We start from the raw sequence: 26,094 nt of genomic DNA, 5'->3' as shown, positions 1-26,094 counted from the left end.
TGCAATAAATTAGGCGATAGAAATTATTTTCGCTTTTCTTCTTAGTTGATTGTTAGGCACCAAACAAAACTCGAATCGACTAGTAAATTTCTAAAATTAATACGTGTAAATATACTTTGGAGCTAAGCGTAAGGCAAAAACAACCTCAAAAAACCAATCAAAATTAAATGCTAAGTTTGTGTGATTCTTTAGGGTTTCGAAAACGAAATTGTTTCAGCGGTTGACTGCAACGTGCGAAGAACTGGTTCCCCGAAACGTCACAAACGATGAGATTGTAAATAGCTAGGAAAAATTGTAGAATTTAAGATTATCATTTTAAGTTAGTAGTTTGTAAGACGAGCGAATTAGTTTCCGGCTAGTTAATTTGGCGGTACCATGGCTTTGCAGATTTTTCAAACAAAATTTGCAAAATCCTGATATCGCAACACTTTTTTTTATGTTTTAATTATCTGTTTCAGTTTTATTCGCGATCGTTTTCTCTTTTTTAGTTATTATTTAAAAAATCACCCGTTAATATATTATACTGTTTCTTTTTTTTTACGAACATCTAGTTTTCGCGTCGTCGCATTATATCATTGTGCTTTGTCCGTGTTATCGATTTTAATGTATTAATTTATTGTAATGATTACGCGTTTTTTATTGCCTCGAAAATCGTATATTTATTTTGCGCTCGAATCCGAACCGATATTATATATTATTTGTAAGTGTAAATAAAATTGACAGCATTGTTGTTTATTGAATAAATACTTTTGTTGTTTTATTTTTTTAAATCATGTCCCCTGCATATATCAACTCCACAGAAAAAAATTGCTACCATTTATTTGCTAGTTGTCTTTTTTATTTCGAACGCAATAAAATCTCATCCCTCATATTCGGAACAGTTTACAGATCGGTCAATGTTAACAAAATCATAGTAAATCGATAATTGAACTTAATGATTCGCTTTTACCTTCATTTGAAAGCTTTTCTTGCGATCTTTCGAATGCTGTAGCGAACAACTGCAAATTTTAACTTTTATATCAAGTTTCTGAAGAAAAACTTTGACCCTTGAAATCCACAAATTCGGAACACTTTTTTCTTATGGATGTAAACAAACTTTGGATCTCTCCAGGAGTACAGATTTGTAACACTGCAACCAGTGAAACTCGAGCTTAGTGGTGTTTTATCCATGGTCTGATAACTTTTTTTTTGTGAAAATATCAGTCAAATTTAGATGTTCCACAATTGTGGGAGGCACAATAACATCCCACAATCATGAAACAGGCAATTTGGAGGCAGTGTTTTGCTGCTCAGGATAAAATAGTCTTGAAATGAAGTGTTTCGTTCAAACAGTTCTACTTTTACTAGTGAAATAGCAAGAAAATGTTCAAATAAAGGTCCTAAAAATAGAAGGGTCGAGAGAAAAGCTGCATTTGGCATGCTATTGACAAATTATCACAAAAGTGTTCTGAATTTGTGGGTGTTCCGAATATGTGGGATGACTGTATATCAACTCCACAGAAAAAAATGCTGCCATTTATTTGCTAGTTGTCTTTTTTATTTCGAACGCAATAAAATCTCATTTCACTATTCCTTTGTTCACCTTTAATTTAACTCCAACATTTTAAAATAGAATCGAAAAACGACACAATTTTAATAGGAAGAAACATGGTATTGCCTTGGCTTGCGAATAAACCTATCGTACGCATTACCAAGGATTTAGTTAATTCGTTCAATTCAACAGTTCATCCAATTGACAAATTACTAAATTATATATGTTACACCGTGGTGGCCAATACGTCAAGGGCGCGTATTAGATATCTATAAGATTTGGGTTCGATTTTCGATATCGGCATATTTTTTGCCGGATTATTATTTTTTAAATAACCCTTGATAATAACACTCTAGACAATGTCAGAATATTCACCTCTCCGTCCGTTCACAGTACCTTTTTTCTACCACATCATTTGCGCGAAAGGATGTAAAATAGACTGAAAAATCACTTTTGAATCAGTATGTCCATCATTTACAATTAGTATTTAAAAAATTAATGTAGGCCAAATCCGGGTTTCCCTCTTATTTGTTTGTCTATCAATAGAGGAGAAAAGCAACTCGCAACAAAATTTTGAGGCTAGGAATTTTGACAGGTATTCGTCTCCTTTTCTCTCCCACAGAAAACTGGGGACAATGTAGCTGTCAAACTAGGCTAAATTTTTTTTTTTTTAATTTATATTTATTCAAATTTCTTTTCCATGTACATTCATTCAGTTGAATTATTATTGAGTGTCCAATCACAAACGATGACTTTTCACCTCAATTTTAAATACTAGCAACTTTCATTTATTCATGAAATATTGTAGCTTTCGCTATTCAGTGATTTCAAATGTAGGAGGTCCTACATGTACAAAAGGGAAAAGGGATACCTTAAAACTAACTTATAAACTATATAAAGAGCGGATCAATGCAGCTGAAGACTGCAATGATTTTTGTCGAAATGCATCAATTATCTTATTGGACATATTGCGGATTTCAGCGATTTTTAGACAATTGTGCAACTTTTGGAAAGCTCTATACAAAAGTGCACACCTCAAACTACAGCAGAAAAAAACTTTCTAAGACACACACCCTAGTTTGAAACTGTTCTAAAGTGGTCGAAAGCAACAAAGCTCAGTCGAGACACGCACCCTCTAGACGAGCGGGGGGGGAGAAGGGGTAGGATTTCAAGTGTGCAAATATTTGGTGTGCAGATATGATTTGCAAGAGTGGAGAATTTGGTGCAAAGTGTGCAATAACATCCAAAGTGTCAACTTCGGCTAATTGATGAAGTTCACTGGTGCTGAACCAGGGAGGAAGTTTCAGAATCATTTTCAGAATTTTGTTCTGAATCCTCTGAAGTTTTTTCTTCCTGGTTAAGCAACAGCTTGTCCAGATCGGCACAGCATAAAGCATGGCAGGTCTGAAAATTTGTTTATAAATTAACAGTTTATTCTTGAGACAAAGTCTAGAATTCCTGTTTATAAGTGGATACAAACATTTAATATATTTGTTACATTTAACCTGGATACTTTCAATGTGATCCTTGTAAGTAAGGTTTTGTCAAAACCAAGTCCAAGATATTTCACTTGATTCTCCCACTTTAAATTTACCTCATTCATCTTTATAATGTGATGACTTTTGGTTTAAGAAAATCAGCCCTTGGTTTGTGAGGGAAAATAATAAGTTGAGTTTTTGCAGCATTTGGAGTAATTTTCCATTCTTTCAAATAAGAATTGAAAATATCCAAGCTTTTTTGTAATCTTCTTGTGATGACACGAAGGCTTCTGCCTTTGGCGGAGATGCTTGTGTCATCAGCAAAAAGTGATTTCTGACATCCTGGGGGCAAATCAGGCAAGTCAGAAGTAAAAATATTGTATAAAATTGGACCCAAAATGCTTCCTTGAGGGACGCCAGCACGTACAGGTAGTTGATCAGATTTGCTATTCTGATAACATACCTGCAGAGTACGATCCGTCAAATAATTTTGAATAATTTTCACGATATAAATCGGAAAATTAAACCTTTTCAATTTCGCAATCAAACCTTTATGCCAAACACTGTCAAATGCTTTTTCTATGTCTAGAAGAGCAGCGCCAGTAGAATAGCCCTCAGATTTGTTGCTTCGAATTAAATTTGAAACTCTCAACAACTGATGAGTAGTTGAATGCCCAAGGCGAAATCCAAACTGCTCATCAGCGAAAATTGAATTTTCATTAATGTGCGTCATCATTCTATTAAGAATTATTATTTCGAATAATTTACTAATAGATGAAAGCAAACTAATGGGCCGATAGCTTGAGGCTTCAGCAGGATTTTTATCCGGTTTCAAAATCGGAATTACTTTGGCATTTTTCCAACTACTGGGAAAATATGCCAAATCAAAACATTTGTTGAAAATTTTGACCAAGCAACTTAAAGTTGCTTCTGGTAATTTTTAATTAAAATGTAAAAATGCCATCCTCACCAGGGGCTTTCATATTTTTAAATTTTTGATAATAGATTTTATTTCATTCAGATCCGTATTAAAAACTTCATCTGATGAAAATTCTTGTTCAACAATATTCTGAAATTCTATTGAAATTTGATTTTCAATAGGACTCAAAACATTCAAGTTGAAATTATGAGCACTCTCAAACTGCTGAGCAAGTTTTTGAGCTTTTTCCCATTAGTTAATAGAATATTATCACCATCTTTTAAAGAAGGGATGGGTTTTGAGGTTTCTTAAGAACCTTTGAAAGTTTCCAAAAGGTTTGGAATAAGGTTTAATTTGTTCGACATCTCTTGCGAACTTTTCATTTCGCAGGAGAGTGAATCTGTGGTCAATAACCTTTTGCAAATCTTTTGAATTCGCTTCAGTGCAGGATCACGAGAACGTTGATACTGTCTTCGGCGAACATTTTCAGACGAATCAAAAGCTGAAGATCGTCATCAATAATGGGAGAATCAAATTTGACTTGGACTTTAGGAATAGCAATATTCCTAGCATCCAAAATTGCATTAGTTAAAGATTCCAAGGCTGAATCAATATCAGCTTTGGTTTCTAAAACAAAATCATGATTTAAATTATTCTCAATATGATGCTGATACCTGTCCCAATTAGCTTTGTGGTAATTAAACACAGAACTATTGGGTCTGGTAACTGCTTCATGAGAAAGTGAAAAGTTACTGGAAGATGATCAGAATCAAAATCAGCATGAGTCACTAAAGGACCACAATACTGACTTTGATTTGTCAACACCAAATCAATTGTTGATGGATTTCTAACAGAAGAAAAGCAAGTTGGCCCATTCGGGTATAAAACCGAATAAAGACCAGAAGTGCAATCTCTGAACAGAATTTTACCATTGGAATTTACTTTTGAATTATTCCAAGATTGGTGTTTGGCATTAAAATCACCGATGATCAAAAATCGAGATCTATGCCGAGTAAGTTTATTCAAATCCCCTTTGAAATAATTTTTATTTTCCCCAGTGCATTGGAATGGCAAATATGCAGCTGCAATCATAATTTTCCCAAAAGAAGTTTCAAGTTCAATGCCCAAACTTTCAATAACTTTTAACTTAAAGTCACGTAACGTGCTATAAGTCATACTACGGTGGATAACTATTGCAACTCCACCGCCATTTCGATTCATTCGGTTATTAGTTATAACTTTATAATCTGGATCACTTTTCAAATAAGTGCCAGTTTTTAAAAATGTTTCGGTTATAACAGCAACATGCACGTTATGAACTCGTAAAAGTTGAAAAATTCATTTTCTTTCGCTTTTAAAGAGCGAGCATTAAAATTCATAATATTGATGGAATTACTTAGATCCATGATTAAACTTCAGGGTAAGAACAACATCATTCGCAAATTTTAATCCAATCTGGATTGCTTCCATCATGGATGTAGCATTACTCATTGTTTGAATCAAACCAAACAGTGAGTTTTGCAAAAAGTCATTTTTCAAACGTAACATCGCCGAGATCAGAAGATCCCAAAGCGTTGCCAGCAGAAAAATTTTCAAATGAGATTTGAGGTACCTGCCCAATTTCAGAAAGATTGGTAGAGGATTTAAAATTCGTGGATGAACCCGAAACAACGTTAGCATAAGAAATGCCATTGTTGTTACCTAACTTTTCCACGGTAGGGGTATTTCTAGAATTGTACGAGTGAGACCGCACGAACGTTTGATTTAAAGATGCAGGTACAACCTGACTTTGAGAAAATTTCGGTTTGGATTTCGGCTGATGCTTAGCACGAGAATCCAAAACCTTTTTTCTGATGGGGCAATCCCAGAAATTTGATTTGTGATTTCCACCACAATTTGCACATTTAAATTGGGTGACTTCTTTCACGGGACAATTGTCCTTGTCGTGAGAAGAATCCCCGCAAACCATGCATTTTGGAACCATGGCGCAATGATCAGTACCGTGACCGAATGCCTGGCAACGCCGGCACTGGGTCAGATTCTGGCCATTACCGCCATGTTTCTTAAAATGCTCCCACTTTACCCGTACATGGAACAAAAACTGAACTTTGTCCAAAAGTTTCAAATTGTTGATTTCATTTCTGTTGAAATGAATCAGATAAAATTGTGAAGTCAAACCAAAACGAGAAATATTCCCGTTTGATTTTTTCTTCATTGGTATTACTTGGGATGGGGCAAAGCCAAGCAACACCTTAAGTTCGTTTTTGATCTCATCCACCGACAAGTCGTTGGAGAGACCTTTCAAGACCGCCTTGAATGGCCGAGCATTCTTGGTCTCATACGTGTAGAAATTGTGTTTGTGGTTTTTCAAATAACCAACAAAAGTTTGGTGATCTTGTAAAGATTCCGTCAACAAGCGACATTCTCCTCTTCGACCAAGCTGGAACGAAACCTTCAAATTGCAAGTTTCCTTGCAATTCTTCAGTTGCGTTCGAAAGCTGGCCAAATCGGAGACGGAAGTCACAACAATTGGCGGAGCCTTTACTCGTTTCTCGACGGCAGAAGGCTCAGTACGAGGAGAAGGTTCCTTGTCATCAGTTTCGGATAAAACACCGAAACTGTTTGTCAATGGAATTGGAGGATTGACCTCACATTCAGAATCAGAATCAGACCTCAGAAGAGGCTGTTTTCTTTTTCTGTTTCCGTTAGCCGGTTTAGCGTTCAAACGCTTCACCGACGTAACGACCAAATCTTCTGAAGATTTGCGTTTACCTTTGTTTTGACGCATTTTGCAAGCAAAGTTCTCTTAAAAAGATGGCTTCGTTTGTAAAATACAACAGAATTTCAGGCGGGGTTAGTCTTGAAAACACTGTTTAGAATTTTGGAAAATAACTCAGGTAGTCTTTAAAAAGACTGTGAATTTTGTTTTGAAATAACTCTGAGCTTAGGTAGTAAAAAATACCGCAGCTCTAGTGTCCGTTCACCACGAAGGTTCGCAAGACACTGAACTAGGCTAAAATGTTAAAGTCACTCACAAAATGAACTTTGAGTGATTTGAGTTCATTTCGGACGTCAAGATTTTCTCCTCTATAATACCACTGCGACCAATAGGCAAGAAAACCGTGACGTAGCAAATGAACTCATAGAACTCAGTATTCATTTTGTAAATGCCATTTGAGTGGTTTGACAGGTGAGTGGTTTGACAGGAGAAAAGCTCGGAACTTAACCTCAAAGGTAAACAACCGAATGAACTTTTTTGACAGGTGTCAGTTCCGGGACTTAGCATTTAAAATTATAATTTTGTTCCGGTTGTTCCGTTTTGCATGGACACAAATACGACCAAAAACACGGCAAGGTCATGGCCACGGGAATGGCCAGGAACAGGCACCTACACGGCCAGGGACACGAAAACGGCTCTGAGAACCTTTTTCAGAAGCTGAAACACTCTAGAGTCGATACAGTCAAGACGCGATAATCTGATGTATCGATTGTTAGAAAATATGATTATCCGAAGTTCGACTTTCGAAATTTCGGACAATAGAATCACGAAAAATTACTTGCAATAATCTGTATCCTATCCGTATAGGAAAGTTGAATCTTCGCGGAACTCCGGATAATCCAGCTCATAAATTATCATAGCTATCTAGCTAAAGTAATGAAATATTTAATATGTTTTATATATTTATGAGGAAAATAAAAAAAACTGCATAATTTAGGTCATAGATGGAGTCTTTCACTCTTGGGGCAATGACTGTCAATGATGGTTTTGAATTTAGGGTCCAGAAATAGTAAGTTGAAATCAAAAAAAAAATCACAATACAGCAATTCCATTTGAAAAGAGCCTAAACCAAGAAAAAAGTTCTCCGATCGGACTCAAATTTTTTTTTGGGATTCGTTGGCCAGAATAATTCGACCCGTATTTTTTTTTGTTTGGTCAAAGTGTTTTTAAAAAGGATTTTACCATTTCCCAGATTCTTCTCTATTTAACTAAACTCTGTTTATATTTAATATGTATAATATTTTTGTTGGAATTGCTAAAAATGTAGGCGCTTTTTTAATTCAAACTCAGCGCGCGAGTTGCAAACTATTCTTGCGAATTTGTTGTTGTATGGAAGCATGGTTCCTGATATCCTAATCTATCATTCTAGGGGTGAGCACAAAAGGTTTGATAACTATTTACAGGTTTTTGACATGGACGCTCTAATGACGACCTTTGAATTGCGAGTCGAACTGCCGACCAGTGACTTTATCAAAGCCGACATTTTTGTCATTGTTTTTGTTCTAGACCTAAGAGACGACTCCTACACCGTGATTGCTTCAATGAACGATTTGTGTGAGCAGTTTTATCAATACCTTCATACACAAATTTTATGACCCAATCTCACCCCCCAGATCCAATGTCACCCCTGATGACGGAATGATTTCGAATGAATTTTGAACCACTTATGACTATTCCATAGCATCTATTTCCTTCAACCATAATTACTGCTCCCAAATCCGTTAGATCTCAATAGACATCAATAAAAAAAATACTCCTTTATACTGTTAGGTATTATGTTTGCCCTTCGAAAGGATGAGCAAACAAGCGAGCAAGGAATCTCGGTGGCAATCAATTCGACCCAATCAACGCGTGTAAACACGGATATAATGAATTTGTTTACATTTCCCGTTCGGTTCGGTTTCGATTTCCTTGTTCCGACGACTTCGACTTTGAACTACTGACTACAGACTGCTCTATAATGCAAATAGCTCGGGCTTCCTAAGGAAAATGTCGATATAGGTATATTCTTTGAGGGAGTTGAAGGCGAGTATGAGGGAGGCCAACGAGACAGGTGATAAATCGAGTGTAAAGCTTTTTTGAGAGCATTGGTTCGATACGTTGAACGTACAATTTGTAAAGTGAATTTGTATGGGACAGTTATCGAATGCGGACAACATAATTTAAAAAAAAGTATTTAGATGTTGGCGAGCAGATATTGAATTTGTAAATTTATCGAACAACTTAACAAACAATTATTAAAATCTTCACAAAACAATTTAAGATGTGTGTGAGTATTATTTAAGAATCTGTTTAAATTTAATATTGATGATTTTTCCAAAGAAATGATTTGTGTTAACAAAGATTTTTTTGACATTTTTTCTTACTATACAACTTCCTAAAACATTTCCAATTTGAAATCGATTAATTTGAATGGATAAAATACCCTCATACAACATTAGTTGCGCGTATGAAGCATAATTTTCCAATAGGAATTATGCGGAAACATAACGCCTTGTTGGATGCAATATTGTATGCAGCCGAATGCATCCGTGAAACGAACTCAGAAATTTAGTACAGTTGTCTTCTATCAGTCTAGATCACAAAGCGGTAGAATATCTATTTAGAATAACTTAAATTGTTTATTTACGAGTGTAAGAAATATTTTGTCAGATGCTGTGCTTTTCAATTTTATTTTATTTTTTTTTTTTGGTAATTGTCTAATGTCAAGATTTTCTACAGTACAAATGAAAAAATGAGCCAGTTTTCAAAGAAAATATTTTATTATTAAAGGCCACCAATATTTCTGGTACGGTTATTCTATAAAGTAGTTTTTAAATTTGTTTCGATCATATTCTTTTTCACTATAATTTGTTTGCAGTTGGAAATATTTTTATGGGTGTATTTTCACAAAACCTTATTGAGAGCTGTTTTAATGAGTTAATATGTTTGTATCATGAGTTTGGGCCATTTTAATGAAATGAAAAAACTAAAAAAGAGAGAGATACAGAGCATACTAAACAAAAAAGAACGCGAATGTGGTTTCAAAACTTATTATTTTTATCGTTGAATAAATGTAGAAACATTTTGCTCTAATGATTTATGATTTATGATTTATGATTTATGATTTATGATTTATGATTTATGATTTATGATTTATGATTTATGATTTATGATTTATGATTTATGATTTATGATTTATGATTTATGATTTATGATTTATGATTTATGATTTATGATTTATGATTTATGATTTATGATTTATGATTTATGATTTATGATTTATGATTTATGATTTATGATTTATGATTTATGATTTATGATTTATGATTTATGATTTATGATTTATGATTTATGATTTATGATTTATGATTTATGATTTATGATTTATGATTTATGATTTATGATTTATGATTTATGATTTATGATTTATGACTCTGACCTATTGGTCATTCGCTGCGCTGGATAGAAAGATCTTTGGTACTCCTGTGGTCGAACTGGAACTTGCAATAGAGACCGTTTGTTGATTGTTCCAAGAATTGCCTAAACCATTAGAACACATACAAAATTTCACAAAGGACGTTCTCTAATTTTTTTCTGCTTTTCTAACAATTTTTCAACTCTCGTTCCAGTCAATTCTGCAACAGCTGCCTGACGACCATCGGCGAAAGTTCCTGTACCAGCTGATCAGCCGTGAGCAGCACTTTGTGACGGCCATCAACTTTGGCATCGATCGGTTCGTGAATCCGCTGCGCGAACGCAAGGATCTCATCTCGCCGAACGACCACAAAACGCTCTTTCAGAACATCGACGAGGTTTGTACTGATTAGTGTATTTTCGAGAAAGATATTTTTATAAAATTCGGTATTACAGCTTTCGCGGATATCGGAGGACATCCTAGAGCAAATCATCCAAGATGAAACCGAGCCTCAAATCCACTTCGCTTCCCGCGTCTACGTGTCCAAGTGTACGGCCCTGTGTGCGGCCTACAAAAAGTACTGCAATGGCCTGAAGAAAGCGGACTGCGTGCTGGTTGGTTTGATTTTTTTTTCAAAATTATGGTAAAAGTAATTGCTGACTTTAAATCAACAGGTGAACAAATCTAGAAATTCGAGCTGTGATTTTATGAGTTTTATTACGGAGCCACCGGTGCCACGGAAGCGTCCGGACCTAACCACCTTCATACATCGACCGTTGCAGCATTTTAGGGAAATCTTAAAATTAGTCCAAATGATCGCGTCCAATTGCCGTGTAGATAGTGAAGAGCATAACAATTTTAACAGCATCATCAACGAGTTGCAGGTATTTCAACGGAAATAAAAATGCTTAAAAATTTAAATGTAATTAACATTTCTGTAAATTACTAGGCGGCGTATCGAGAGATCACCGTTGGTGGTGGACTGATGGAACCCATCGGAGAGGGTCGTCCACTGTTGACGTTACAAGACTTGGAAGCTAGGATGGTGTTCACCAAGTGCAAACCATTCCAGCTCGCATCCCATGGAAGGCAGTGGATTTTTGGTAATTTCTGCGAATCTTTTCAAAATAAAACTCTATTCTAATGGCTTTCTAAACCGTCACCAGGGGGCGACTTGTCCAGGGTCGAGGGTCGGTCGGTGAAACCGTACTGGACGCTGCTGTTTAGTGATATTCTGCTGTTCGCCAAAGTGAGCCGGGACCGGGTGTTGTTCATCACGGAGGAACCGATCGCGCTTACGAACATTACGGATTCGTGCTTTAACATACGGAAAAAGAGTGAGTGGATTTGGTCAAAAGAGGTTTATGAATCGGATCACTAACTTGGATGTATTTTTTTCTTGTTTTTCATTTAATGCCCTCCCAGACACCGAGTTTCGGATAACGATCGACCCGAACGGGCGCCAAATCGAAAGCCCGACCGTCCATTGCGCCCCGGACCTGACCCGGACTCCCAAGCGCAACTCTAAGAAGCGTTACATTGTGCTGCGAGCACCGTCGGCTGAGCTGAAAGCCGTCTGGCAGAACCTGCTGACCCGGCAGATGTGAGTCATGAAGAATTTGAAGAAAATTGTTAGAATCTCTAAGTTGGTTCTTTGCAGATTCCTCGTCAATGCCACCTTGGGGTCGACGCCGTTGAGCAGTCCACTGGACTCCCCAGACATCCTGCAGACGCTGGTCCCCATCGGAGATATCGGTACGACGGCGGCCTCGATGACATCAGTGAAGATCCCTTCGCTGGACAGCATTCATCTAAAGAATCAACAGGTGTGTTCTAGTTTAGGGTTAGCGTCCTCTTACAGTAGTGTTTCCTCGTTGCAAAACAACTTGCCGGTGAATTCGGTGTCCAGCACCAACACCACGTTAGGGTATAGCACTAAGAAGTACACTAGCTTGTCATCGGCGGCTCGCAGCATCACGCTGGAGAACAGGAGCTACCGGTCGTTGTCGACCGTTCCGGGATCGATTTCGGAACTGCCCGAACTAGCGTTGAACAATGGTACAAACTATGACTTCCACAAATCACAACCCACAACCCAGATCGACGACGTGAACAGTAACTATCTCCCAAAAGTACCAAACAATCCAACCGAGAGCTCCAGCGAGGACACTTCCTCGGAACAACCCGCGAAGCAGGTTCAATCGACCCGGGAACGCATCCTGAACAGTTTCTCGCGCGGATCTCGTGACAACATGCGTTCCGTGGTAGAGTTCAGCCTGAGTTCGGTGGGCCGCTCGTTCATCGACAGTGCCGAGGATTCCGAAGACAATCACTCGCTCAGTGGAGACTACGTCAACACGCCAGACACTCCTCCGCCTAACGTGTCGCCATCCTCTTCCCACCGGAACTCGGAAACCTTCTCGAACGACTTCAAGACGTCCTCCGCGCCAAGCGCAGCCGTTTCTCCAATTGAAGATGACTGCAGTAAGTACCTGCTGGCAAGCGGATACGGCGGATCCTGGGATCTGCTCGAGCTCGATCTGGACTTTCACCAGGTCAACTGTGACCCGTCGTTCGGGAACGACGTAACGGAGACCGAGTTTATGGGAGATGACGAAGATCCGTTTGGGATGCTTCCGTCGCAGCCGACGCCACCCAACTTGCTGGATCTATAGTTATTCTTGCAAATCTGCTTCAATAGCAACGAGATCTGGGCCGGTTGTGCGCTGCTGCTGGAAGAGCAGCAGCAGCAGCAGGTGACCGAGAACGTGTAACCAAGTGGCAATCAGCAGTGCAGTGGTTTTTGCTGTCAAGTAACTTTGTGCAATCGAAATTGAACTTTTGGAATACTTTGAAGACTTTGAAACACCTCATGCATCATCCACCATCACATAACATCGTCAAATTGCTGATTCTACACTCAAACATACTCGATTTGGTTGAAACGTTGGGCAAATAACCTTCAAGGATAAGGTTTTTATCATACATTTTTTTTTTTCAATTTAACATACCTCAATCAACACATATGAGCAATTCTCTACCAAAACCGGAAATGGATTTTATTTGTATTTTTTGATTTGGCTCAAACTTTGTGGGGGCCTTCCCTATGACCAAATAAGCTATTTTGTGTCATTGGTTCACTCATACAAGTCTCCATACAATTTTGGCAGCTGTCCATACAAAAATGGTATGTAAATATTCAAACAGCTGTAACTTTTGAGTGAATTTTCTGATCAATTTGGTGTCTTCGGCAAAGTTGTAGGTATTGTTGAGGACTTTTGAGAAAAAAATAGGTACACGTAAAAAAATTTGCAGATTTTTTTATCAACTTTTTTTTCACTAAAACTCAATTTCCCAAAATACTTATTTTTTGATTTTCGAGATTTTTTGATATGTTTTAGGGAACAAAAATCCGCAACTTTTGAGCCATAGAGAAACATGGTCAAAAAATCTGCCACCGAGTTATGAATTTTTGAAAAAATAGTGATTTTTGGAAAAAATCAATGTTTCATGCAAAAACAAGTTTGACATTATTTTTTAATGCAAAATTGAATTTGCAATCGAAAAGTACTTTACAGATTTTTTGATAAAGGGCTCCGTTTTCAAGATATAGCCACCGGAAGTTTGATTTTAGCGAAATATTTGCAGTTTTTCAATTTTTTAAAATAGTGACCATGAGTGACCATTTCTAAAAATATTTTTTTTTTTTTGAAAAGTTCAGAAAATTTGCTATAAAATTGTCTAAGAGACATTGAAAATTGGACCTCTGGTTGCTGAGATACAGCGGCTTAAAGAAAAAGAAACACGAAAATTGAAGTTAAAAGGGCCAAATATTGAATATTACGCCCATTTGAAATGCTAGTCTAGATTTAAAAATTTTCATAATATGTTTTTCGAAAAGATCGGAAAATTTCACGAATGTTTCATGTATTAACATTGAAAATCGGACCATTAATTGCTGAGATATCGTCATTAGAAAATGGTGGGCTATTTGGGTGAGACTTAAAAAACTTCAATTTTCGTGTTTCTTTTTCTTTAAGCCGCTGTATCTCAGCAACCAGAGGTCCAATTTTCAATGTCTCTTAGACAATTTTATAGCAAATTTTCTGAACTTTTCAAAAAAAAAATATTTTTAGAAATGGTCACTCATGGTCACTATTTTAAAAAATTGAAAAACTGCAAATATTTCGCTAAAATCAAACTTCCGGTGGCTATATCTTGAAAACGGAGCCCTTTATCAAAAAATCTGTTAAGTACTTTTCGATTGCAAATTCAATTTTGCATTAAAAAATAATGTCAAACTTGTTTTTGCATGAAACATTGATTTTTTCCAAAAATCACTATTTTTTTTAAAATTCATAACTCGGTGGCAGATTTTTTGACCATGTTTCTCTATGGCTCAAAAGTTGCGGATTTTTGTCCCCTAAAACATATCAAAAAATCTCGAAAATCAAAAAATAAGTATTTTGGGAAATTGAGTTTTAGTGAAAAAAAAGTTGATAAAAAAATCTGCAAATTTTTTTTTACGTGTACCTATTTTTTTCTCAAAAGTCCTCAACAATACCTACAACTTTGCCGAAGACACCAAATTGATCAGAAAATTCACTCAAAAGTTACAGCTGTTTGAATATTTACATACCATTTTTGTATGGACAGCTGCCAAAATTGTATGGAGACTTGTATGAGTGAACCAATGACACAAAATAGCTTTTTTGGTCATAGGGAAGGCCCCCACAAAGTTTGAGTCAAATAAAAAATACAAAAAATAAAAATGGTTGAAATCGGCCGATTTCGTAGAGAGTTGCTCATATTTTTTTACTGGGGCGGATCATTTTTCAAGGAACATTTTTCGTTCCAAGTATTAGAAATCATTGACTCAGTGCTGATTGAAGCGCGCGACCAATCATGATTCACATACAGCCACTGATTGGTCTGATTGCTATCGGCATGGCACTCGTTTTGCTTGTGTTTTAAAGTTTGCATTCAACTTGAACTTTTCGTAGTGAAAGTTACCGCAAATGTGTCTTTGATGCTATGTAAACAAAGAAACGCAATGCAGTTACAATACAGCCGATCGATATTTAATCTACTTGGAGTGACAGGGCCTGTCGACTACAGACTGTCCAGGGGAAACTGTCCTAGACAAACTGTACTGTCGACCTGTCTGAGCCATTCGAATACCATCCAACAAAGTGGATTAAGAACAGAAGAAAAAGTCTTCAAAAGCAAAAAAGAGAGAAAAAAGACAAAATTAGAACTCTTAAGTGTTCAACTCAGCATTCGTTCGGTTTGAGTTCGTGTGCGTTCACTGGCGACTCTTCGTCATGAAGATTATAACAGGCGCGCTCAGTCAGCATTCAACGATCGAGTCGATGGTGAGAGTCGAACTAGTCGTTCAAATTTCGGACAATCACTGTCATAGAGTTATCTACGTACGCATGTATTGCGTGAACGTACACGAAAAAGATTGAGGTTAAATTTTGCACCGGCCAGCAAAACAAATGGTATGCTATAGTGTGCGTGAGAGCAGGCTTAGATAATTGTATTGACCGTTTCCCTTTTTTGCCTGATTTGACTGAAAAAAGAGCCTGTTATAAAGGAACGTGTCTTGAAATATCAACCAAGGTTTCAATCAAATCTGAGAATTAGTCCAATCTAGTTGCTCATTGAAGTAGAATTGCTCATCAAATCATGATCATTCATAAAGTATAACTTATATGTTAAATATATCAAATAACAAAAAACACGTATTTTTTGTGTTTATCAGTAGACAGTTTGTTTTACATCATTTTATTAAGGATTTCAAAATTATAATGTTACTTAATACTAAGCGAATTCCATAAAAAAAGTCTTAGTTGCAACCTCATCGAAATGACGTAAATCAACGAATTTAAGGCATTGAAAGCAAAACAATATTGTAGAAATTTCACTTCGTCCATTTTATGATTTAAATATTCAAACAGTTATAGTTTAATCATAATATTACAGATTCAAGAACGCATGTTTGCAAATCAAACCAAACCCGAGAACTCTAGTTACAAAGTAACAACGCTGAAGTGAAACTGCACTTGCCAAAATATTTTGATTAATCTAAATAACTCAACCGAAAGTCCAAAAGCAAAATTTATACCATACTGTGTAGCGTGGTAAGGATTTAGAGAAAAATACGATATGTGGTCAAATTTGCTTAAAAAATCTAACCGTCTATTACACGAAATGGAATTTAAACCTACACTGATTACAGCAAAATGTCCAGGAGATTGTTACTCAATTAAGGTGAAACACTTAGAACAGCAAACTTTTACTACAATTATACATGTCGTTCCAGCTTTCATCGGGTCAAAATACGTATGATTTTACACAAAAACACACACAAAGTTAGTATAGATAGAGCAAAACACAATACTAGCGTACCAAGTGAATATCATTAAGTGTTTGCTACTCGAAGCGCCAATCATTCAAAAGTGAAAACAAATTAATAGAAAAAAAATCGACAACCTGAGTGTGACCTCTTCCGGTTAAGGTAGCTTATGAAAAATCACATTTTTAGCAAGAAACCCCAAACTAGGCCATACATTTTAAGTGCAGAAGCGTGGAAATAAATCTATTTTACCTAAAAATTAAACGCTTGTTGGTTTCATTCGTTATGGGCGAAAAGAGTTTAAAAGCCAAACTAACCTAAGGTCGATCAGCTTCCCTACGGACCACGACTTGTGAGCAGCGATTTCATTGGGCAACATCGTTTTTTTTTGGACCACTTTGCGTAAATTTTGAGGTTAGGATTTGCTAGGAGAGAGTCCTTTTGCTCAGTAAGACCGACAAGCGTTCAATTTTGGGCATCACACCCACAGTTCACAACCCTTTTTCAACTCTGTCTCATCTTGTCTCACCACTCTGTCTCACTCTCTCTCTATGTCTCTCTTCCACATGCATTCCAAAAAAAAACATGTCGATGTCGCGATGTCCCCCGCCCAATGTGATCGCCCACAGTCGAGGTCGAGTAAGGTCCCGAAGCAGGTCGAGGAGTTGATCGATGAAAAGTGTAGAAGCCTGAACAAGACCGGAGTGCCGAAGGGCAGTGCCCTACATCTGGCCCAGTGGATGAAGGGTCAGCTGGACAAGCAGGTCGTCGAGTCCGATCCGATTGACTCGGATCCGGAGCTGGCGATCGAGGAGTGGTCCCTCGAGCAGGTCACCAACCGGTCCAAGGAGCTGAAGCTGGTCGACCCGGATGGAAATCTGTGCCGAACGACGACGGCGACGGCGGCGGTCAAGGTCAATGGGATCGGGGCGTCGTCGGTGGCGGGTGGAAGTGGGTCGACATCGAAGCTCACTGATGGGGGTCATACCGAGGACAGTTCCACGTTCGATGGGGAGGATGATAATAGGAGCGTGTCCAAGAGTACGACTTCGGATAGTCAGGTGAGTACAACAAACGGGAGCAGAATTGTTTCACAATTTTCTTAAATTCAACTGAAAATGTGTTCTTGGTTTTATACTTTATCATCCATTGTTTCCATGAAACTATCCATCCACAACGTTTAAAAATATTTTGAATAGCTGAAAATACGCAGCACTTTGGAATTTTCCTCATTTTATTCATAATATTATTCAGACTGACTTAAATTTCCGAGTCATCGATTATCCGAAGTTTGATTTGGTAGCATCTGCTGTTAAATCAAGACTTGATCGGATGATGTTGACTTTGATTGTAGATAATTTCTAGGTGGAATTACTCAAATACTGATTTCTCAAGGAATGTTTTATTTTGACCCCATAAAAAAATATATACTTAAAGGAAAACACTTTTCCAACAGATCACGGTCCGATCGAGCCCGCTAAGCAACAAAGTCGACACCATATCCGTGTGCCGGCAGTGCCACAAAAACTGCAAAAGTCGCCTCAACTCTCCGAGTAACAACTCCCTCACGGTTCAGCACAGCCAAGCTTCGTCCACGCGGTGCTGTGTATCGGCCTCGACGACCGGCAGCAGTCTCAACAAGAGTCCTTCTAGCATTTCTTCCACGAGCACGCTGACGATCAACAGCAAATCCCCGACGAAACCGGACGAGTGCAGTCCTAGCGAAGGACCGCAACCTCAGCCGGAAGTGTCGACGTCACCGACCCCGCCACCACACCACCGTCCTCATCGAGCGAATCCGCCGCCGGCTCTAGGCATTAGCAGCTACAAGTCCAAGTGCCAAACTCCCTGCCACTGCAAGTGTACCCCGAAAGACTTTGAGAAGACCACGCTAAGTCCGGACGAGCTGCTGCACGAGCGCGTCAAAATCCTGAAGAACGTCAACGAAGTCAACGCAAACACGACCGAATCATCCAAGGTCAACGGGTATCCGAGCGCTACCGAGCTGCGAACTAGTCGATGTGACGCAGATCCCACCACCGATAACAACAACGTTGAAGACTGGTCGCTGATGCTGATCGGGCTGGCGCAGATCCATCCGGCGGCACACCTCGTCCATATGGACCCCTTTGAGGCGGTTCCCACGATAGCGGTTGTGCCACCGACGCCGGATGCCCTGAACAGCAATAGCAGTAACTGCAAGCAGAACATGACTCTGAATTGGAACGACTCCAACCGGCTCAATCTGGGGTCGATCAACGAAAGTCACGACGCAGACGGCGATGAGTACTCGCCGGACAATTCGCCGGAAGATGAGATCGCTGAGCCACCGTATCGGGCGCTGAGCACCGGGATGAAGCGGTACGGAACGATGTCCAGTTTGGAGCGGGTGCCGTCCGATGAGACGGACAAGACGTACAACTCGTCGGAAGAGGACTCGGAGGGAGGTGAGTGATAACTTCTTTATAATTAATTTAATTAGATGTTCGAAAATTCGCTGCGCGGTTACCACCACAGTTTGCGCACTTAACGCGTGACCTTATGTACCTTTCAGACATCAAAATCATCACCAAGGAGGTATACGACGGCAACGCCCAGCCCTTCATGAACTGGACGGCTCGGGCGGGGAATTTTATCGAAGAGTCGCGGGCGTTCATCGATCGCTATTTGGGCCGGGGCAACACAGCCGATGACGAAGACGAAGTTGATTGCGGGGAGGGCGTTGGCGGCGTCAAGGACGCCGAAGTGGCCGGCGATGTTGAGGGTGAAACTTCGGTCACTTCGGGCGAGGAGGTTTGGGGCACGCCCACGAGTGGGGGTGAAAACGATGACATGCAAATCTTCGGCAGCATCGAACAAACGCACTCGGTAAGTTGAATCTGTTTGTTTAAGCTGTGTTAGTTCATTATTTCTTCCCTGCCACAAGTCACCGACCAAGTCCTCGTCCTCGTACACCGGAGATGATGATACCGAGCTGATGATGGACGAACTCTTGATGGCACCTCCGATGACCGCCAGTGCCGTGAGGGGACTCTTGCCAAGGTACCTGTAGATTGTTCCTCTAATATCTAGACTACAAAGCGCTAGAGACCAGTTCTATATTTCTCGATAGAGATCACAACCAGTGAAACGATTAGAACCCTTTTGAGCTTGGTAGTCTAGATCTACGTAGCGTGAACTGGTTTTACATTAAAAGGTTGCTCCTAGAACTAGACTAGACACAAATAGTCTACCTTTAGGTGCGCTAGGAATAGAATTTTGAACTTCAACAACCACAAAAAAAACTAGTTTACATAGTGTATAGTCTTAGAAAATACTAGACTAGTCCATCTTAATTTCAATTGTTTCTTTTTACTCTGCGTGTGTGTTCGTTTTATCTTGAATTAATCCCCCTCCATTAGACGAAAGCTAGAACCGTTGTTTGAGGAGGATAGTGAAAGTTGCGAATCGGATGATGACAGTAAGCCCCTGAGTGGACGTGACAAACAGGTAGGATGTGAAAAATACAGTCTGTAATGCCAGTTCCTTCACCCTTTTATATATTTTTTACGTTATGAGTATCGTAGTATCCAATATCAATGATACGATGTATGCGCCCTATTGTTTGAACTTCATATGGATATCGGGCTACATCACATTTTTAACCCCGTTCGTAGAGCTTTGATTCGTTACTGTTTACTACGTATTGATGGCACGTTTCAGAGGTTCTTGCCATGTTACTGACATGTTTCCGTTGAACTTTTGCATCCCGAGTTGCGAGCTTGAGAATCGTAAAACGCTTTGCTTTTTATGAAAATTTTGCGGAATTTTTGGTTTTTGCTAATATTTTATACACCAAATTTTTCAAAATGTCTGGTATAGTCATCTTACAATTTCGAAACAGTTTTCTTTTTGAAACTTTTCAAAAACCTTAATTAAATTACGAAAATGTTGAAGTAAAACATTGACACTTGTAACCATCCAACTTAGAAATTCCAGTGTTTATTTCGAAAAATTGTGGATGGTCTGAACAAGACCTAATAATAGTAAAATAAATCATAAACTTGCATTGAGCTTGATATTAACAAACTTCCATAACAGTATTCCAAGTTAGCGGATTGATAAATATTGAAATGGTAATTCGTACTGCACTCCCTTATTTATAGGGTTGATGACCCTATTTTGGACCTTGTACCTATTTTGGACTTATTTCCTCAAATTGTGTTAGTATTGGTTTTAAAAGTAAGATTTTACTGAATCCAACGAGCTTAAAGTTTTAGCAGGATCGTTTGCTAGCTTACCGCTTCAAAAAATGTTTACAATTTTAATAATTTGGCCATATTTCCAATGCCATTTGTATTTCCCAGCATATCAATTGGGTCGAAAATTACGGCCTCGTTACTTATCAAATTTGGCTCGCGACATCTTGTAGTACTACGAATGCGAAGAGACGAGTTGTTCCTTTTAATTCCGCTATATATTTTAATATCTTGACAGATACGTATTCCGTCTACTACTTGCAGACTTCATCAGTGCTCTGTTCTCGACGTCGAGCGGAATTAAAAGGAAAAACTCGTCTCTTTGTATTCATAGTAAGGCATAAAGAGCAATTCCATGTCAAATAGGGAATCGGTTGTATCCGACCCTCTCCGATTTTAATGAAACTTTGTAGTCATGTTATCCTACGCTTATATAAGCTATTTTTGTGTATATGGAGCCACTAACACTCGATAATGACATTTGAGAAGGGCGTAAGTGTTTTCAATATTTTTGTATTTCGTAATTTAAATATTACTGTATCTCGAAGCCGTTGCTTTGTATCAAAAAGTCGATAAAAACAAACTTGTAGGAAATTTGACGAGCTTCCCAAAAAAATACACTGAAACAAAAAAACACTCCACTTTTATGATATTTTTTATTTTGAAAGTTTAAAAGTCAAAATTGAAGGTGAAAATAGCCTAAGATGTTACAAAAAGACTCACGAAAAATGCAGGATGGAGCAACTCACCTAAAAGAATACAAAAATCATTTACTGAAACTGTTTTCTATTTTTCAAAAGTGCTCTAAACATCAAAATTTGCCAAAACCGATAGTGGGAATCAATTTTCCAGACAATTTTTCATGAAAAACTACATATTGACCATTGTCCTAAGTCCAATCCTTATCCAATCCGGTTTTAAAAATAAATAGGTTTTTTGATGGTTTTTGGCAATTTCTATATGACAGACTTGATTTTCCAGTCTCGAAAATACCGTAAAGCTCGTCCAATTTCCCATAAGTTTGTCTTTGACCACATTTCAATTGGATGTATGGGCTTACAGATATAAGCTAATTACATTGCTCATAATTGAAAACATAATATTTTTTCAGTGTAGTATAGTGACCTGGATAGTAAATTAGCTTATATCTGCAAGCCCATACATTCAATTGAAATGTGGTCAAAGACAAACTTATGGGAAATTAAACGAGCTTTCCGGTCAAAATATTTTCAAGACTGAAAAATCAAGTCTGTCATATAGAAATTGCAAAAAACCATCAAAAACCCTATTTTTTCAACATTTTTATTTTTAAAGCCGCTGTAACTTCACAAGGAATGGACTTAGGACAATAGTCAATATAGAGTTTTTCATGTAAAATTGTCTGGAGAATTGATTCCCACTATCGGCTTTTGCAAATTCTGATGTTTAGAGCACTTTTGAAAAAACAGTTTCAGTAAATGATTTTTGTATTTTTTTAGGTGAGTTGCTCCATCCTGCATTTTTCGTGAGTCGTTTTGTAACATCTTAGGCTATTTTCATAAAAATTTTGAACGAAAAAAAATCGTGGGCTCACCTTCAAATTTGTCTTTTTAACTTAAAAATTAAAAAATCTCATAAAAGTGGAGTGTTTTTGCCTTTCTTACTAAAGAAAGGTATAGGTTTTACTTTATGGCTGGACGTCATTTTCATGTTCGTAAATATGACGATTCAGCATGAATTTTAATCGGAAAAATCACTAAAAAATCACACTGCTTCGATTTTCGACGCTTCGTTATATTCTTTAGTAAGAAAGGCTCTATCTCACCCCTGGTGGGATTAAATCGGGTTTTTTGTTTAAGTGTATTTTTTTTTTGGGAAGCCCGTCAAATTTCCTACAAGTTTGCCTTTGACCACTTTTTGATACGAAGCAACGGCTTCGAGACACAGCAATATTTAAATTAAGAAATACAAAAATATTGAAAACACTTACGCCCTTCTCAAATGTCATTATCGAGTGTAACTGGCTTCATATACACAAAAATGGCTTATATAAGCGTAGGATACATGTCTACAAAGATTCATTGAAATCGGAGAGGGTCGAGTAAAAAGTACCTTAAAAAATCCTGTTTTAGGCTGGAATTGCTCTAAAACGCTCAACCAAACAACAATCTTGTAGTATTTTTTTGTATTGCAGTTAATTGCTGAGATACAGCTTACAGGTTAAATTGAGTAAAACATTAGGTTTGTTTAGAGTCATAGTAGAAGCGAATTGAAGCGGAAGATATCTCAGAAAATGTTAGTTTAATTTTCAATCTCAATAAATCAATACCCTCTTGCGAAAATTTCTGCTCTTTTCAATAAAGCTTGTGCATTTTAAAGAGGTTACATTAGATGTAGAGAATCCCGATATTTTTTTTAATTTTTTTTATTTGAATTTATTAAATCCACTCAAAAGATTGTCTTCTAATCACTCCTGCAAAAAAATATATATAAAAATAAATAAGAAACAGATGCAAATGTTGATGTGCAAATGTTTCACAAAAGTTACCTCCCTGCCCAATATCACTCCTGTATTCACGAATCCTTTTTTATTACCATTTTGCAAAATTTTATGGAGATTGTATGGAAAAGCTAATGATGAAAAATTGCTTCTTTTTACATAGGAAAAGCAAAGACAAGTTTAAAAATATGCAACCACAAAATCGTCAAATCACCCTCTTTCTAAGAGTGGCCACGGACCAAATTTCATGACATGAATCTTAATCATTTGAACAAAACATTACTGAAAAAAATATATTGGAAAGTTTTCATATCGTCGTTATGCACCTGTACAAAGGTGTGTTTCGAATCTCTGGTGAATTATTGATGCTCAATTTTGATATTGTTACATTGGAATAAGTTTGTATTGAAACTAATTATTTTTCCAGCGTCGTTTCAATAATCGTTCTAATAATTCAATATTAATGTCTTGCAATTTCAATTAAATGCTAATTCAATTTCTTTACATTTCTTTAATCTGTCCTACTCTGAATGCATATAAAACCTTCTTTCAAAACATTCCCAAAAATATGCCCTCGCAGCATCAAATCATTGACATATTTCGTTTATCTATATTTTCACCCCTCTCATTTTACTACCAAAAAAACTAAAACATAGTCACAAATGCACTCAAACACTAAAAAATGACGTGAGTAGTTATCATTCATTCGACTTTCGATTGCTCCTTTTGAGAGAGTTCCATGTTGTTCCATCAAATTCATCTTAATTTTTTTCAATATTTCTACTCTAACTTCAAACAGCTTTTTGGTCTGCAATTTTCCCTTCGAAAAAAGCAAGTTTCTTCTTGGATCTTCTCCCTAGAGTGTTTCTGATATCTTTACTTTTATTAAATTTGAACGATTTCTTAATTGGCGATTGAAATTGCACTCTGTAAATAATGCTGCAAATTGAAAACTATCATGATTTTCTGTACATTACTAACAAGTATTTTATTTTTTCTACAGTTTTGCCAAAATACTTAAGTTAGCGCGCCTGTTATTCTTTACGAAACAAACAGCATAAAACAGTCATGACCAATTCTTTCCAGTACAACCTCTAGATGTGTGATATGTGTGTGTGTTACAGCGCGTTGTTCGTTGTTTTACGATTCTGAAACCCAAAAAAAAACAAGTTTGAACCCAAAAAAAATCGGTACCGATCTAACCTATAGATTGCTGTGTTACTACCGTTGCAACCCCCCCACTTCTTCTTCTTCATGTAACCGTTTGTTGATTCCGTAGATATTTTATAATTAGCGGGTAATTTACTTTCGAAAAATTGGCAGGGGCAAGCGGCGGCAGCGGAAAGAAATCTTCATCCTCATCGACTGGACTATGTGGACTTAAGAGGTTCCACCGGCTCCGACTCAGTAAGTACCACGCCGTTGTCGACTCCCCTGGCCGAGCGAGCGCCGGAGACGGTGAAGACGACCACGCCCGACGAAAGCTATGGGAGTGTTGCTGACAGATGCTCTGCATCTGTGCCGCACCTGAACATCGGGATGCCCTCTGCAAGCGGTACCGATCGTTTCGGGGTGGGTTCCGGTGCGCCGGGGCCGATCCTCACGTTGCCTCCTCCGCCGTCTACCGCCCCACCACCACCCCTATTCTACGGGCTGAGTCCGAAGCTGGAGATGCGGCTAGCCCTCAATCACGACATTCTCGGGGACGAGGATCTGATCAGCTACAACCCTGGCCCGGATCATCTGACTTCGATTCTCGGGCCCGACCTCTCCACATACCACCGGATCAGTGGGAAGGACGTGATTATGAACCGGATCATCTCGCGGGTCAACAGCTACAACAGCATTCCGGTGGCACTGGCCAAGCATACGGCGGCGCAGGAGGCAGCGGCAGCGGCGGCTTCCAGCAACAATCCCAGCACTTCCAATCTCATCACCAGCAGCGATCACCCGCTGAAAAACGGAACGAGCTCATCATATCAGCAAAACAATTCAAAGATGGATACTCCTACTCCCAATCGCCGAAAAGCGCAAAGCCCAGCTACCTGGAACAGTTCTGGGTCTGTGGAGCGAGGTAGGTTGTTCCCAGCAGATCCTTACTTTTAGATCTTGTCTTGACTCCGTGTCACTGTGAATTGCAGAAGAAAAGACTCTGTCGGACCTGGAACGTTTGGCGAGGCGGGAGAAAGTCTACTGCATGACGCAGCTGAATCAAAACGGTTCCCCCCACCTGAAGCATACAGCTAGTTTCAACAAAAGCAAGTCGTCCAAACTGTAAGTACGATTTAAATTGGCCCAGGTAAAACAACATAATGTTGCTCAGATACCAAAATTGTATGTACCACGTGGTACGAAAGTGTCATAAAATTCGAAATAAAAATTACCCTCTAAAGAAATCATTAATTTGATCGAAAATTTTCTAATTGTCAATAACTATTTCACTATTTTAGATCTCACTTTGATCATTTGTCTGGTTTCTGTTAAATTTTACATTTTTCAAATGTTGAACAAAGTTTGTAAGCGTTGTTATATCAAACACCTAATTATTAAATTTCATTTTTGAAAATGTTAACTAAAATGCCTTCAAAACACATATAACAAATATTAACATAGAAATTTGTAAGGATTACTTGTATGCAATCCCATATGACCCATAAATGGGAACATTTGTTTCAACAAATAGGACTTTCTGATTCCCCACTTTCGCCCCAGATTCACCTTCCTTTCGCGGCGCAACTCGGAGAACCAGCTGCACCGGTTCTTCAGCACGTCCAAAGACAGCGGTGACTGCGTCGGTGGTGACGTTCCTACTTCGCATTCGGACTCGAGCCGGATGAACTCGCCCCGGAAGGACAATGTGAGCATATTATGAAAAATAGTGGAGTGGTATTATAACTAGTTGATGTTTCGTT

General features: G+C 38.2%; 1 protein-coding gene across 6 annotated transcripts in view; it reads left to right on the top strand.

Moving 5' to 3' along the window:
• LOC6035972 overlaps positions 1-26,094 on the top strand; it is a 51,202-nt gene that overhangs the window by 23,362 nt on the left and 1,746 nt on the right. The window contains exons 6-20 of one of the 6 annotated variants that reach the window (XM_038251256.1): positions 10,319-10,501; positions 10,560-10,718; positions 10,779-10,988; positions 11,054-11,207; positions 11,271-11,441; positions 11,530-11,707; positions 11,765-11,930; positions 17,095-17,526; positions 17,922-18,912; positions 19,020-19,333; positions 19,392-19,507; positions 19,867-19,954; positions 24,506-25,256; positions 25,324-25,456; positions 25,895-26,039. In XM_038251256.1, the coding sequence (XP_038107184.1) occupies positions 10,319-10,501; positions 10,560-10,718; positions 10,779-10,988; positions 11,054-11,207; positions 11,271-11,441; positions 11,530-11,707; positions 11,765-11,930; positions 17,095-17,526; positions 17,922-18,912; positions 19,020-19,333; positions 19,392-19,507; positions 19,867-19,954; positions 24,506-25,256; positions 25,324-25,456; positions 25,895-26,039 (4,191 nt within the window). Of the gene's footprint in view, positions 1-10,318; positions 10,502-10,559; positions 10,719-10,778; positions 10,989-11,053; positions 11,208-11,270; positions 11,442-11,529; positions 11,708-11,764; positions 11,931-17,094; positions 17,527-17,921; positions 18,913-19,019; positions 19,334-19,391; positions 19,508-19,866; positions 19,955-23,838; positions 23,870-23,981; positions 24,014-24,501; positions 25,257-25,323; positions 25,457-25,894; positions 26,040-26,094 lie in introns of those variants that run through there. The other 5 variants (XM_038251259.1, XM_038251258.1, XM_038251260.1 and 2 more) reach the window with 5 other exon arrangements.

Source organism: Culex quinquefasciatus, chromosome 2 (genome assembly GCF_015732765.1).
Source record: "Culex quinquefasciatus strain JHB chromosome 2, VPISU_Cqui_1.0_pri_paternal, whole genome shotgun sequence".
NCBI classification, from domain to species: Eukaryota; Metazoa; Arthropoda; class Insecta; order Diptera; family Culicidae; genus Culex; species Culex quinquefasciatus.
The sequence above is the reverse complement of the archived record's forward strand: the minus strand, read 5'-3'. Positions and strand labels throughout refer to the sequence as shown.